Source organism: Pseudorca crassidens, chromosome 7, assembly GCF_039906515.1.
Source record: "Pseudorca crassidens isolate mPseCra1 chromosome 7, mPseCra1.hap1, whole genome shotgun sequence".
In the NCBI taxonomy this organism is placed as follows: Eukaryota; Metazoa; Chordata; class Mammalia; order Artiodactyla; family Delphinidae; genus Pseudorca; species Pseudorca crassidens.
In genome coordinates this window covers 66,632,265-66,648,388 of record NC_090302.1, presented here as the reverse complement: position 1 = coordinate 66,648,388, position 16,124 = coordinate 66,632,265, and the positions used below count along the sequence as shown (strand labels likewise).

The 16,124-nt window shown below is 43.6% G+C and overlaps 1 protein-coding gene and 1 long non-coding RNA gene across 2 annotated transcripts in view; one reads left to right on the top strand and one right to left on the bottom strand.

Moving 5' to 3' along the window:
• SH3GL2 (SH3 domain containing GRB2 like 2, endophilin A1) overlaps window positions 1-12,421 on the bottom strand; it is a 199,834-nt gene extending 187,413 nt beyond the window's left edge. Inside the window, exon 1 of the mRNA XM_067744471.1 lies at window positions 12,241-12,421. Within this exon, the coding sequence (XP_067600572.1) occupies window positions 12,241-12,285 (45 nt within the window). The 5' untranslated portion in view covers window positions 12,286-12,421. The remainder of the gene's footprint in view (window positions 1-12,240) is intronic.
• A 264-nt stretch (window positions 12,422-12,685) lies between these two features.
• Window positions 12,686-14,022, top strand: LOC137227859 (uncharacterized). The gene is made up of 2 exons (XR_010945031.1): window positions 12,686-12,824; window positions 13,295-14,022. It is a non-coding gene; the product is annotated as an uncharacterized lncRNA (long non-coding RNA).
• The last annotated feature ends 2,102 nt before the right edge of the window (window positions 14,023-16,124 follow it).

Sequence of the window (16,124 nt, the reverse complement as noted above, 5' to 3'; positions counted from 1 at the left end):
CACAGAGGGCCAACTGTACTACACCATTTTATATAAGGGACTTGAGCAACCACGGATTCTGGTATCCGTGGAGGTCCTGGAACCAATCCCCTGTGGATAACAAGGGAAAGCTGAATTGCCTTTCCATATTCTTTTCTAATTTTTCTATTAAGATGTTCATCTTTATCTTACTGATTACTAAACCCTTTCAGATATTTCTTAGTTTGACATTTAAGGCTGGAATAGGACGCGTAGTTGAGAATTATTGGCAGTTATCAGCTCTGAAACTAGCCAGTTTGGACGAAAATCCTAACTCTGCCACCAAACCTGCGTAATCTTGGGCAACTTACTTAACCACTCTGTGCTTCAGTTTTCTCATCTGTGAAATGGGGATAATAATGCCCTTATGGGGTTGGTTTGGGTAATTAATGAGTTAACAACCATGTTAGCCATTTTTATAATTAAGGAAGTTTATTTTAAATTTACAAATTTACAATTTTATAAGAGCATGTTTTAATTCAACTTCTAAATTAACTCAAAATATGTGATGTATCTTTAAGCAGAAATAAAGTAAAAAATACATACACAGGGCTTCCCTGGTGGCTCAGTGGTTGAGAGCCCACCTGCCGATGCAGGGGCCACGGGTTCGTGCCCCGGTCTGGGAAGATCCCACATGCCGCGGAGCGGCTGGGCCCGTGAGCCATGGCTGCTGAGCCTGCGCGTCCGGAGCCTGTGCTCCGCAACGGGAAAGGCCACAACAGTGAGAGGCCTGCATACCGCAAAAAAACCAAACAAAAAAATACACACACAAGAGAACCCCTTTTAAACATACATAAATATGGATAAGTAGAAGAGAAACAGGAAGGATGTATTCATTCAACAAATATCTATTGAATACCCACTAAGGAACAGGCATTAGGGAAACAATGAAGTGCAAAACAGAGTCCCTTTCTTTATACCCACACTGGGGGATACCAACAGGGAAATAAACCAACAAGCAGTGCAGTGGGCCAAGCCCCATACTTAAGAGAAGCACTATGGGCAGTTTTCATTGCACATGGAACGGCATTTAACCCATACCAAATGAGGGAAGGGTACCTAAGAAATTATCAAGCTGAGACCTGAAAGAGAAGCAGTGATTAGTCAAGTATAAAGTGGAAGAGAGGGAAGGGGAATTTCCACAAAGAGGCCAGTATGGTGCAAAGGCCCAAAAGCAGGTAAGTGTGTACAGTGTGGGGTAAAAGATAATCTCACACTTACACAGCTGTGAGAGATGAGACTAAGTAGGTAAAAAGCGTCCGACCACACTCCAAACTCTCTCGTGGGACTGACAAGGGCTTTATATTGGGAGCCATAAGGATCACTGATGAGTTTTAAGCAGAGGAGCAACGTTAGATTTGCTCTTTAGAAAGATGATTATAGCTCCACTCAGATATGAATCAGAGGCGAACAAGAGCAGAAGCATGAACGTCAGAACCTACACACACGTCCAAGTCCATCTTGCCTCGGCTGTGGAACTTAGGGACTGGGGGTTGTGGGGGTGGAGATGAAATCAAGTGACTAGTGACTCGTCCGAGGTCTCACAGGCCCTCAGAATGGGAAAACCAGGAGGATGTCGGAGGTCTCTGAGTTTCTAATCCTGAGGTTCCTACTGCTCATGTTTTACACTATCCTAATGATGGACAGGCTTTTACCATATTTTACAGGATGTCAAGAGCTTCTCCTGAAGCACGCCTGGGGCACCCTTCTGAACATTAAGCACAGAACAGATGACTCAGTGCTGCTCTAAACAAATGACCTTGGCTTTTATGATACATAATCAAATTACATCATGGGCAGAAAATTCCCTGACAGTCAGAGAAGAGCCGACCATTTACACAGTGCAACTGTGGGAGGGGGCAAGTTTTGAACAACACAGTTGGTGCAGACTTGTATCCTCAATTACACTGATTCCCTCAATGAAGATATCATTTGCTTTAGTCTTCTTACAATCGTTCTGATTTAGTGAGGGAAAAAGGCTTCAGTGTATTGTTAGGGTATTTACTGCTTGTCTAACATTTGTTAATCTCCTGTTTTAACAAAAGCAGAATAAACTTCAAGCTCACGGATTTCCTCAAGCAAGAGTATGTAGGACTTGACTCTCTTTTTTGTATAATTTCCTATACGTCTATTTATGATAAGTGATAGTGGTTTTTCCATTTATCAAAGGATAACGATTCCTTGTTTAAGTCAGTAAATTAAAGATGAATGCAGATGTCCAAAAGTCATGAAGATAAAGCTGAATGCCAAATATGGGAAACAGTCAAATTACTCCACCATAATCATATGGAAAGAGCCTACAGAAATCAAAAGAGCCTACAGAAATCCACTTGAATCACTCACGGCAGCAACCAGCAGACACAGCGACGTAAGACAGCAATAATTTAAATGTTATAAAAGGCAAGCCAATACGTATCACATGATAGCAGCATAACTCATTGCCTCATAAAAGCAGAGTAACAGTAATCAAATTTCGACAAATGCATTGCTATAGAGATTTTATGATAAACTTTCTGTTTAGGACACATCCTTTCACATAAGGTGGTTTATGGTGAAAATGGATCAAAATGATTTCAGTGTGCATATCTTGAGACATAGAAAGTAGCTGAAAGAGCTTATAAAAATGAATTAGATGCATCTTAATGATCACAAAATACTTGCTGAACAATTTAAATTTTGTAAACAATGATAAGCTTTCCAAGCTTCTGCTGGAGCTAAGAAAAAGGAGTTTTCCACGTCTGTATCCAAAAATTTAGAAAAGAGGTGGGTGATGAGCATTATAAGTATCTCTTTGGAAATTCTGGATTGGGTTTAAGGTAAAGGTAACGGGCAAAAAAAGTAGAAAATCTAAAGATTCTGTATCTGTGAGCTTCAAAGGGACCAAAGTCACACAGAGAGTAGTGGATGAGATGGATAGAAAAGAGCTTAATGAAAAACAATTTTGTTAAACTTAATTAGAAAGTGGAATAGGAGACAGCACTCAAGTGAAAAGCTAAGTGTTAAGAAGCAGAATAGAATCTCTGGGTAACAAGATATTAACTTGCATGAGTAAAATCTTGGGAACAGTAATGAAGAGAACATCTCCAGAAAGCACTTCACTCAGTCAGTCTACAAACGTGACGGAGGGCAGCCACGGCCAAGGGTTTGGGTTTGCAGGTCCCTGTTGCCCAGAAGTAGCCACTTAAGCAGTTTAATGAATACTATAAACATGGCCAACATTCATGCAACATAAAGAAGCACTCCAGGGTCACTTCAGTGAGCAGTAAATGCAGGGAATGACAAGGGTGAAAGCTGTACTCATTCTGTAATCAATTCCTACGGGATACATCACCTTTAGGTTACTTCACTCAGAAACAGAACGTTGTCTGACTAGTCTCTCCCTGGCCAAGCTGTCAAATGACACCAAGCCCGCACAGGACATCTCAGGGTGCAAGACCTCATCCTTTCCAAAAGAGGTCTGGCACTGCCCACCAGCTACACCTAGAAAACCACTCAGGGCTTTGGATCCAGGAATCATGTCAAAGAACGTGAAGCTAACACATCACTCACAAACAACACAACGTGTGCCACAGTCATCTGGAACCCTCGACAACTACTTAATGAACAACTTCAAATTACCATGTAGCTGTCTAATGTGCCCATACAAGATAAGGGCATTTCACTGTACCTGTGGTGGCCTTCCTGTGGCCTTCCACAAGCACAGAAACAGATGTGGGATGAACAGTCAACCACTCTGCTCTCACTGGTAAAGATCCCTGAAGCCTTGTTGGAAACTAACAATTCAAAAAACTGTTCAATGTTCCACATTCTCCCCATTCCAAGGTTAATGAAGCTGTCACTGCACTAGCAGCCTACCAAGCTAAGAGGATGCTCAGAAAGTAATTAACAGCTTCACTGTTTAAAACTGATCAGGGACTACAAAAAGAAACTTGTGTTTCACCAGAGAAAAATACCAAACAAACTAACCATGGGGAAAAAACTGTAAAATAACATGTATTAAAAGAGGCGTATGTAACATTGAACCTTATGTAATAAGATTGACAGCAAATGAGACTTAAATTTTATGTGTGCGTGTTTACGTTGTATGTATATGTGTGTGTATACATATACACACATAAGCACCCATACAAATGAATGTGTTATAGACACAAGGCATTGCAAAGGCTTCTAGATTTTTACCAACACCCACTTCTACATTCTGGGTACACTCGATAGACCACAGTTCCCAGCCTCCTCCCTTCTTCCCTGGCATTTAGGTATTCCATGGTTACAAGTTCCAGCAAACTGAACCTAAACGTAACTGATTGTTCCTTCTATTAGTTTTCTGTTGTCGCACTACCACAAACTTAGCAGCTTAAAACAACAGCCATTTAGTTTGCTCAGACTTCTACAGGTCATAAGACTGAGCCAGCTCGCCTGGGTCTCTGCTGAGTCTCACGAGGCCACAGGGTGTCACCTAGACTGGGCTCCTATCTGCTGACTCCGGGGAAGAAATCTCTTCTATTCACATGGTTGGCAAAAGCCAGTTCTTAAAAGCTGTGGACCTTAGAAGGTCCCTGTTTCCTTGCAGGTTGCCATCCAAGAGCTGCTCTCTGCTCCTAGAGTTAAGTACACTCCTTGTCACATGGCCCCTTCATCTTTGAACAGCAACAGCATGTCCAGTCCTCTCTGACCTCCCTTTCTGCTACCAGCCAGAAAAAAATGCTCTTCTTTTAAAGGGCTCATGTGATTAGATTAAGCCCAATCGTATAATCTCCCTTTTGCCTTATAAAGTAATAATCTCAGGAGGGACATCTTTTCATAGTGACAGGCTGACCCACACTCAAAGGGGAGGGGACCATACAAGAGGGAGGGTCACTGAAGGTCTTAATGTCCTGCCGGCCACATTCCTCTTCCAGGTCTGGCCCGTGAAAATCTCCCATGCTTGATCCGACACACTCTTTCCCTTTGGCGATCTTGAAAACCATGTGTTAAAGATGGCGGGGGTTTCCCTGGTGGCGCAGTGGTTGAGAGTCCGCCTGCCGATACAGGGAACACGGGTTCGTGCCCCGGTCCGGGAAGATCCCACATGCCGCGGACTGCCTGGGCCTGTGAGCTATGGCCGCTGAGCCTGCGCGTCCGGAGCCCGTGCTCCGCAACGGGAGGGGCCACAACAGTGAGAGGCCCGCGTACCGCAAAAAAAAAAAAAAAAAAAAAGATGGCGGAACCCTAGTCATCCTGGATCCCTGAAGCAAATAACAGGAAATAAGAATGGAAAGAAGTTTGCGCAACAAAGATCCCTTAAGACCCCTTGGTTAAACCAAAGCATTAGGACTTCGTGCAAAGTTCAGATTAACAAAACCAAATGTCCTGGTTGAAAATGAGATCTAAAAAAGGTCAAACGGATCCAGTGGGGAACAAAAAGATTCCACTGTGGTAAGTGGCAAGTGGAACGACGAGAATAAAACATATCAGAAGTCTTCTAAGTTTTTGAAGAAATGTTATTGGTCAAATCAGCCATGAGCCATGAGTAGTTAAAAGCCTGTGACTGTAAAGTGACCCCCAAATTTACATAAACAGGAAGCCACCTAAAGAAGCTCTGCAGCTCCCAGAGGCCACCCTCCTTGTCACTCTCTTTAGACTTGGCCAAATAAAAGAAAGAACAAAAGAGTTCTTCCCAGATTGCAGAAACAGGGTAAAACCAAGGAACTTCCTCTACTGTAGGGGCGGGGGACTTCACCTTACTCAGCAGATGGCATCACTGTTATGGACCATAACTGCCATGATTCCCATTCTTTCTTTTCCCAAGTGGGAGTGTTCACTGTGGGTGATCTTTCCTGTACACTAAAAAGCAAAGGCAAACTACCCGTACGTGCCTGACAAGAACTGTACCTTGATACTGAGATACTGCTTAAGCTGCTCCAGTTAGGATCTATTTGTAAATTCAGTTTGAATTATAAGAAAGATACTTCTGTTTCTTTCAGATATCACAAGTCAGAAGAGGCTAGAAAGTAATCTGAGCAAACCTCCTAGGAGCTGAGTGGCTCTAGAGAATGACAGATAGCTTCTTCACAGTCATATACCATATATGATTTGACCCAGGGCTAGAGGAGAAAGGTGAGAGCAAAGCAAGGAGAACATCATATTCTGAATTTAGAAGTTGTACTAAATGTAAAATCCTCATAAATAGTAATTTCCCAAAGCATCAGACTCAGCTGAAGTTTCAATATCATTTGAAAATATTTCGTTGATAGTCTGCAAGAATACTTGACAGGGTCTCACAACATGACATTTTAATAGGTACAGCTATACACAGCTCTCTTCTTAGTCTTTATTATCCATTATAGACCATATAAATCACTCAAACATTTTGGCTCCAAACTGGTCAGGGAAATAAAGAAAATCTAAACCAAGAAAAAGAGTGCGAGAGAGAGAAAGGCTGTACTGTAAAGTTTTTAAAACTTCCTATTTTGTTTCCTGCTCCCTCAACATCCCCACACACTCAAGCTGTGAGTACCCCACCCAGCTGACTAAGTGCACCTGTGTGATAAGGTGGGCCACACCACAAGGTTTGTTTTTCTGCCTGCCCCTGACCGTGACCTAGTAACATTCTCATGCACAAAGGAAATTCCCTCATCCCTTTTCTTGCATACTCCACCCTGACCTTCCATAAAGGTGGCTTGTCCACGGGTCTTCGTCCTCTCTCTTGGCTCCCACCTGCTTGGTTGAGCCCACTTTCCTGGCCCTCCTCCCCTGTGACCTCTCTCAGTGTGCAGTGACTCTGTCTCTCTAGGACCTGTGAGTATAATAAACTTTGTTTTCCTAAACCTCTGTGTTCCCCACTTGTGGCCACACCCGACGGGTCATCACATAAAAGAACACAAACAAGGGTACAAAGGATTAAAAGAACAGAAAGGGGGAAAAAGGAAAGCCAAGGAAATCCTTTAATTTCCTAACCCCCAGAATCTTGCCCATCCGGCCTTAACTTGTGAAGGACCGCTCATCCCTAGGAAAGCCCCACCACTTTAAACCCTGGAGCTGTTCTTCAACTCACACAATTCTCATTATTTACTTACCTGTGGCCTTACCCTTCTTGCTCACCTCCTCAAACCACCCACTGTAAAGAAAGCCCAGGGCTCCTGACGCCCTTATGCAGCCAGGCTCAGCAGAGTGGAATCTGCTCTGCCAGCTTAAGCATCCCAATGTTAAGCCCTCCTTCCACAATGACATTTCTTCCCAAAGCAGTCACCATTTTCCCCAACCAAGCCTTGCCATTTTCAAGGGTATTTCCAATTAATCTGGGAGGTACTTTAAATGTTCCAAGTAGACTGGCACCAAAATTCATATAAACTCAATTTAAAGCATTAAAGAATCACTGTGAGGGGAGAGCCCTTGCAAAAATATAACCGTGTCCACGAAAAAAACTTCAATCAAGAAGAATCTCAGTCGCAAGGGAAATGATTCTCAGTCACCACTTTCAGTTTAAACACCCACAGGTCCATTTGCCAAGTGTATCAGAAGGTTATTATATAAATTATCACAAACATCCCATTCAATTCTGACACCTTTGGAAACTTTTTTTTTTTTATATTTGATTGCCCCTAAAATTCATTCAGAGAAGGCTGCATTCTGAGCAGACATTGTAAAGCCCAGTAAAGAATGGAGGGAGTCGGGCTTCCCTGGTGGCGCAATGGTTGAGAGTCCCCCTGCCAATGCAGGGGACACAGGTTCGTGCCCCGGTCCGGGAAGATCCCACATACCGCGGAGCGGCTGGGCCCGTGAACTGTGGCCGCTTGAGCCTGCGCGTCCAGAGCCTGTGCTCCGCAACGGGAGAGGCCACAACAGTGAGAGGCCCGCGTACCACAATAAATAAATAAATAAATAAAAAGAATGGAGGGAGTGATCACTATTATAAGGACCACCTCATTCTCTCCTGATGACATGATCAACTTCTTATAATGTATTTTTACTTTGTTGAGAAGAGAGGTAGGGATTAGGAATTCCTTTAAAAATCTGGTGATAGGCTAAGGACACTCTCCCACAGAAAACTGCACATATAAAATGTGGCATAATTTTAACAAATAAATAGGCCCTCTGCAGTCTATTATGGACCCCAGGCTAAGAACCTGCAGGGATAGAGGTAAGTCATACTCAAGATTGTGAAGGCAGCAGAGATTTTACTGCTTAGAGCAGGCAATTAAGGAACTGAGAACCTCACTCAGAGTCATAACTAATTATATATTTAATTAAATACCTCAACCAGTTTTAAGTCTCACCGAATCAACAAATGCATAAACAGATTCATGTAACATTCTCCAGAGCAAAACATCTATATAAAACACAGCATTTTAAATGTGAGGAAAGCATGAAGAAATTAGTTAAAACAGAAAAGCATAAAATCCCAATGTAATTAAATGTTTCCAGTTGAAGAATCTGAGTGTGACAATAATTACATACCAGACTATATCATAATTAACACAGACTAACCAAATATGTTTTATCCTTTAAAAAAATCAGAAGGTATAGTCTATAATAGGTATATAGTCTAACCAAACTCATTGAAAAGACGAAAGCATTTCTCATTTTATGCAATAAAAAGTTACTATTTACAGACTGAGTTGTCCCTTTACATTGAATCGAACACAATGTTTAGAAGAACACTGTGGTGAATGATTTTAGGAAAATAAGGATTGTTATAGGCTGATTAGTCCCCCCTCAAAATTCGTATGCCAAAGTCCTATCCTCCAGTACCTCAGAATGTGACCTTATTTAGAAATGGGGTCACGCAGATATAGTTACTTAAGATGAGGTCATACTCATCAGGTATGTTGGGCCCCCAATCTGCCCTTGTCCTGGTGTCCGTACAAAAGGGGGAAATTTGGACATAGACAGACAGGGAAAACACCATGTGAACATGAAGGCAGATACCGGGGTGACGTGTCCACAAACCAAGAAAGGCCAAAGATTGCCAACAAAGCACGAGAAGCTACGAAAGAGGCCTGGAACAGATCCTTGCCTAGTACCTTCAGCGGAAGCATAGCCCTACCAACACCTTGTCTCCAGAAGTGTGAGACAATAAATTCATGTTGTTTAAGGCACTCAGTTTGTGATACTTTGTTGCAACTCTACCAAACTAATACAGGGACCTAACAAATAATACTCTGAAGAACCTTTCACTCTACAGCAAGGTGTGTCCATATTAAATGCTTGATAAAGTTTTTTTAAAGGTATAGATTTTGTAAGAACAGCTTGTTAACTGGAACCGGAGAGCTATTTTTACCTAATCTGCTGCTGGTTTAAACCAACAAATGAAAAAAAATGGCATTACTCTTGCTAAAATGAAATCTCAATATACATGAAACTCACTAAAGTAGAAAAATGCATGCTCACTTGCTCTATTTTATAGTTTAAAAAACTGTATCTTATTTATTCTAATTGCATGATAAATTACATCTTTATGAGCAATTAAGTAATAAATTATATTCAAGTAAAAAAGATGATCAATTTTTGCTATTTTAACATGTTCTCAAGCTTGAAGGATTTTCCCCTTTAATAAAATTTATTTGGCAAAGGCATTTTTTAACCTCCAAAGAGCAGAGATGTTGAAAATAATTGTCAGCAACAAGGCAGAAATAATCACTTCCAAACCAAGAGAACAGTGGTGACACATCTAATTCAGAGATTTCCAATCAGTGGGTAAACACTGAAAATAAACTGCTTTATTAGTACAAATACCATCCCTCACAAACATAAGCAAAACACTGAATTTCACAGAGACCAGAGAAATGTTCCTGAAGCAGAGCCTTCCACTTATAAACACAGTGTACCTAATCTAGCATATCCATTCTCAAAACGGAGTAATTCTAGGTCTAAAGTTTCCTCTGTAGATAAGATCAAGTTCATGGAACTGTATGGGGGAAAATGGCTTAAAAAGTAGGACATGGCTATTTCCCCTAATATCTTCGTCACATGCAAACATTAGCGCTGGCTTTACACACCCTTGAAAATGCCCACACATGCACAGGGAGAATAACATTTGCCTTGGGCTTTCTAAGATTGTGCTACGTTAAGTTATGGATAAGGGATTGCGCGTCACTTCCCCTTTAAAATCAAAGGCTTTTCAGTACAAAAATGAAAATGACACAGTGGTTCTGCATCTGGATTTAGTGCGATAAATACTAATCTCATCTCATCACAAGCAGACCTCCTCCAAGGCTCTGAGAAGTTCTTTCATACCACAATTCAAGTTTTTATTCTGAACTTCAAAGTTGCATGTAACTTCACAATTTAGCTAAAATGGAGTGGTTTGATTAATTTTTTAAGGTAGCAAAGCTAGAAATTCCAGCTTCTATAATTTCCTCATGTCTCATTATTACTAATATAAAGGACAGTATTTTATACTAAAAAAATTATTTTAATGTTAATACCATTTATTGAACATTTTAAAATGTGTGTTCTAAAAACTCATTTATCTTTACATCAATTTTAAGAAATGGTTATTATGCTCATTCTAGCAAGGAGAGATTCAAAAGTTAAATAACTTGCTCAAGGTCATAGACAGCAGAGATGGGTCAATCCTTAGCCTTTCCCACTCCAAAGCCAAGGTTCCCAACTGCCTTGTAGGACACCAGGGTTTGCAAAGGAAGTCTTCAGAATCAAAGTGGAAAAAGGATGTGGTGTTAGTCAATTTGGTGCTGGGGGTGGGGTGAGGCTTTATAGAAGTGACAAGTACCAGAAATAAAAAAGGTTAGTGACATCAAAGAAATCCTGCCTGACAATTTCTGGATAGCACATATGCTGCTTCTGTAAACCTGAAGGAATGTGAAGTATAAAGTTATTAGAGGCCTTCCAAATTACACCAACAATGCACTTATACTTACAAATATTTCTTCTGGCAGAGAAGTCTCAGAAAGATCCAAGGTGAAAAGCAAAAATACATTAATGGGAATTTTTACCGAAATAGTCTTAGTTTTTCTCCATTTCCCAAGTTGACAAATATAACTGATTCTATAAAGGCAGGTCTGTGGTGATAGAGATGGCACGTGGGCACACGGGATGAACTTCATGCTGCATCTCTAACCCTAACTTAACCAAAATTCTGTAAAACATAAACCTCACCTTCTGTGGAGGTGGTTTATAATAGGACTTATTGTGGTAGCCTGGGAAAAACCTCACTACCTCTGAGAAATTATGAGAAAGCTCAGCATTAATTATGGGCAAATCTATGAAAAAAATATTTAAGGCTAAATTAGGTGAAATATTTAAAGAAGTCAACAAAGTCCTTGGCTTAAGACCTCTTATTTTAAACTAGAACTGTTTCAGAAAGGTAAAAAAAAAAAAAAAAGGAACCATACTCATTATATAAGAAATAGGTCACATTATAAGTATTCACTTATTTTTCCCTATGTAAAATTCTTCAACCCAGCCCAGCAAGATTTAAATTATTAAAATCTGAATTAAAGAAGTTTTATTATAATCACAGCTTATTAACCCCATAAAGATGGGCACATCCAAGATGTAAAAGGTTCACTAAAAATAATACTTTGAAATACATGATGAGTTGGTAATGTTAAGGCTGCAAAACCCATGGGAAATTTTTATAGGCATGCAGACTGCCGGTCGAGCCTTGGCCTCAAAGGAGTTTCACGACCGAGTTCTGCAAGGAAAAGTTAACGCACGAGCTTCCCAGAAGGACGCCCCATCCTCCCATTCCTAGGGAGCCTGCGGATGCCTTGGAAGGCGGAATTCGGAGACCACACGGGAAGAGCGCAGACCGCGGGCATCTCCGCAGCCACCCCCAGGGCGCGCCACCTCCCCAGGCAGCACATCCCGGGACAGCCGGGCGCACCGACACCGCAAGGTCACCAGGGAAAAGGCGACTTTACATAATCTCCCACCGGGCCGCCCGGGCACCTGCGCGCCGAGGCGAAGCTGCCCCGGGGCCCCCTCCCTGTCGCGCCCGCGCTGGGCGATACGGGGGCGACACTCGGAGCGACTAGGCTGGACGCCTGGGACCCGTGGATGCCCGCAGCGCCGCCCTGAGCCGGGGGTGCGGGACGCAAGGCGGGCTCCCAGCCCCGGGATGCCCGGGCCGCCGCCGCGGCGGTCTGGGCGAGCAATGCGGGGAGCGGCCGGGCCCGGCTCGCTGCTGGCCGTAATCCCCACGCTCCCTGCCCGCTGCCGGCGTCCAGCGCGCCCTCCGCTCCCGGGACCGCCCCGCGGCGCACCTGTCACGCGCCTTACCTGAGTGGCTTTGTGGAACTGCTTCTTGAGCCCGGCCACCGACATGGCGCAGGAGGACCCGCGGGACTGCTGCGGTGCGGGGAGCGGGCGGCGGCGGAGCCAGGAGGGAGGACCGAGCGGTGCGGCGCGCTGGCCGAGCCGCAGCTCGTCGTGCAGCCGCCGGGGCAGTGGGCGCGGGGGCGCGGAGAGGCGCGGGACGCGGGCTCGTGCGGAGAGACACCCTGACGTCAGGGGCGAGCGATACGCACTCTTAAAGGGGACGCGAGAAGCCCCGCCCCGGGCGCGGGGTTGGTGCGGCAGGTGCCGGGCCACGCGCTACCTGGGTACCGGCACCTGGCGCCGCCGCACCCGAGGGGCGGCTGCCTGCTTAAGAGGACCAAGGGGGTCCTCCCGCCCCGGGAGTGTCCTCCTGCCCCCGCAGACTGCGGCCCGGTGGCTGCAGGTTGGCAGCCCAGGCACCGGCACGACTCAGGTGACTTGCTCGGCTTCCAGGTAGCCTCAGAGGCGCTGCCTAAACCAGCCCGCCTGCCCTTTGAGCCTGGCCTCTTTGCAGCCTGGAAAGGAGGAGTGGCATTCTCTCTCGGGTAATGAATAAGTTATTGCTCCTTGCTCGCTTGGGCACAGAAACAGTTCTCTGTCCTGGTTTCACTATCCCTTAAGCCTACATAACGTTAGGGAAAACCGCCAATGCAGGGTTTGGGGTTTTTTTTTTTTTCGATGTGATACAATTTAATGACTTAAAAAGAAGATTAAAAAAATTAAACTATAAAGCTGGTCAGGTAAATAGCATTTAATCCTCTGTGTACAGTTATGAAAAAGCCCAGAAATGAACTTGGCATTCACTTATGACAGTGGATTTAGGATTTTCAACCTAAAATAAGCATTATGTAATGTAAAAATGCATGACGCAAAATTGTACAAAGACTACATATGCAACGAAGTATATATGGCTGGGCTAGAGCGAAACTCCGCTGTAACTAGATGAATTGTTAATAGAGCAGCACTAGACGGCTTCTGTATTCTGGTGATTAGTCACTTCCTCTTGTCTTTCTAGGACTGAGAAGCACATAGAGAAAAACTTTTGGTCCCCATGTGGGGACCAAAAGTTATAAGGAGAAGAAGCCAGAGTGACAGAAGCCAAGATGAGAGACATTGCCAAGAATGAGGAAGGAGACAGCATGGCAGAGTGGGAGTACTAGGAATGCCTTGCATCACCTCTACAAACCCTGCTGCCTGGGAGGAACCACAGGCCCCACTCCCACCCTGCCAGCCAGGCTGCTTGGGCACGGGGTGAACAGCGGATACAAGGGAATCCTGTCCACCTGCTGATCTACCAATCGTAGTTCTTGATAATGTGAGTTGAAACTCATAACGGCAGAATCAAGCAGATAGTGGTCGAGCAACAAGAGCACATGGACTCCTGACTGAGGCTGCAAAGGGAAGCAGACAAAAGGGGCAAATCTCCAGTGTGCTAGTCGTTACTGATGTTCAGGTACCTTCCACATACATGGTAGAGTTGCACCTGCCAAACCCCTCGTGGTTAAGTGGAGCACTGTGACAAGTTTTAACCAGTGGGTTAGGAAGCTAAGTGACTGTCACCTCTTGGCAGAGAATTTAACTGTTGGAATGAGATGCTACGAAGCCCTTTCCCCTCTCCAGCAGTATTTTAGGTCGCTGTCGTCTGTCAAACAGAATCCAGAGTGAGGATGAAGCAGGGTAAAGTCCCCAGTTAATGTTGAAAGACATTTAGCATTTGTGAGAAATAAACCTGAGTCATTTTAATTCACTGAGTCTGGGGTTGTTACTGTAGCCAAACTAGTCTCTCCTGACTAATGCACAAGAGAGAAAATGCTTTCCCATTTCTCAGAAGATGAGGGGAGATTTTCCATTTCCTGCCATGGCCCACGTGTATTTTATTTTTTGTCATTAGATGTCCATGAAGTGGCCTGTTTTTTTTCTTACAAAAGCCTCACTGAGGTTTGGGGAGGTGTGTTCTCCTTTTTGCAGCCTCACTGAAGCAGTGCGCAGACTAAGCCCCCAGGCCTGAGGGTCAGAGGGAAGGGTGGCGCCATGCAGTGACCACACCCTGAACTCTTACCCTGTGTTTTCCTTACCAGCTACAGACAGTGAACAATTAGCTCTGGGGCTCCATAGGAAATTCCAAAGGAATGTCAGGGCAAGGGACAATCTGTGCTTCACAGGGACATCAGACAGGGAAAGGTGAAAGTCCTGCCGATAGATAAGTAGGGCTACTTATCCATCCGAGCCCAGGAACAAACCAGTAAAGTGAAGTTACTGAGGTCCCATGGAGTGGTTTGCCTAGGGCACATATATTCACATCTATAAGGTCCACCACGATGATTCCCAGATTCTTGATATTAGCAAACTCTGAAGGAGTTTGGACTCACTGCAGGGCTAGATGGGGCTCTAGGCTGGAGAGATTAGATTTTGGGTTAGTGTTACAATGGCTGCTTTTGTACTCTAACAGTTTAGTAAAGCCTGCATACACACACACACACACACTCTCACGCACTCATGAAGACTGCCATAAAATGCTAATAATAGTTTTGCCTGAACAGCCATTCTCAAACTTTAGTGTGTATCAGAATCCCTCGAAGGACTTGTTAAAGCACAAATTGCTGGACCACATGCCAGTTTCTGATTCACTAGGACTGGGTGGGGCCCGAGAATGTGCATTTCTAGCAAGTTCCCAGGTGATACTAATGTTCTGGTCTTGGGACCAGACTTTGAAAACCCCTGGACTGGAGTAAAGATATTAGGAATGAAGTTTTTTCTCTAGTCTCCCAATTTGTATAATCTTTTCCTATTATTTGTATAATACACGTATTATATAGTTAATTTTTCCTACCTGGTTCCTGATCTAAGCGATGGAACATGTTCAGAGAAGGATGGGCCTTGGTTGAAGCTGCTAAGAGATAGAGCAATTACTCTACAAAGTGGAAGGGCATGGGGATGCATGAGCTCTGGCCTCTAAATGTGAATGATGTGAAAGGGGGCCCTGGAAAGTCTCCTCAGAACTTTGAATACTTAACTGAACCCTAAATGTAACAAAAACAAGTCTCTCTCTTTCCCTTATTCTTCATCCACCAACTTAGAATGCTCATTCTTCAAAGGAACTAACTACCTTGGGAGAAAGGACTTTAAATCTTTTTGAAACCATGGTTAACTCTCCCAGATATCCTCTGGATTTCATGTAAACCCAGTATTTCTATGGAAGCCACAATTTATACCTATAAATTAAGATGTTTTGAAAGAGATTTCTTGAGTTCCTACTAGCAGGCATTGGTAGGAGGTTTGGGGGATGCATGGTAACGTGAAATACCAAGATGCACATAGACTAGACATTGAACCCCAAGGAGTTTCCAGTCTAGCAATTCAGAAAATTCTTCTTATAGACATTTATTGTGACTTGAATATAGAGGGACAAATGCACCAGACACAAAATAATTCAAACCCAAGTACCCTCTTTGATTGCAAAGAAGCTGTGACAGAGGTTCTATGGAGAAACACAATGCAGGAAAGGGGAATCAAAGGTCCATGAGGAAGAACTTTGTTTAATGAAAGGTTATTGTAATTCAACATGCTGCCCTCTCATCTCCTGAGATCATGTAAAATGGTAAATAAATCTAGATCTGCTCAGGAAAGTTCCAATTAAACGAAACCCCGCACAACCTCATCTCACTAATTGGGCAGGAAATTCATGGTCAGCAATAATTCCATCACATCATTCATGCACTATTTCTCCTTGCATTATGCCAAAGCTTCTGGCAAATACCAGACCTCTAGTTTGCACAGAGCTGGTACATCCCTAGCACCTTTCAGAGGGTACCTCATTCCAAGGAGGCAGAAGACAAGCAGCACCT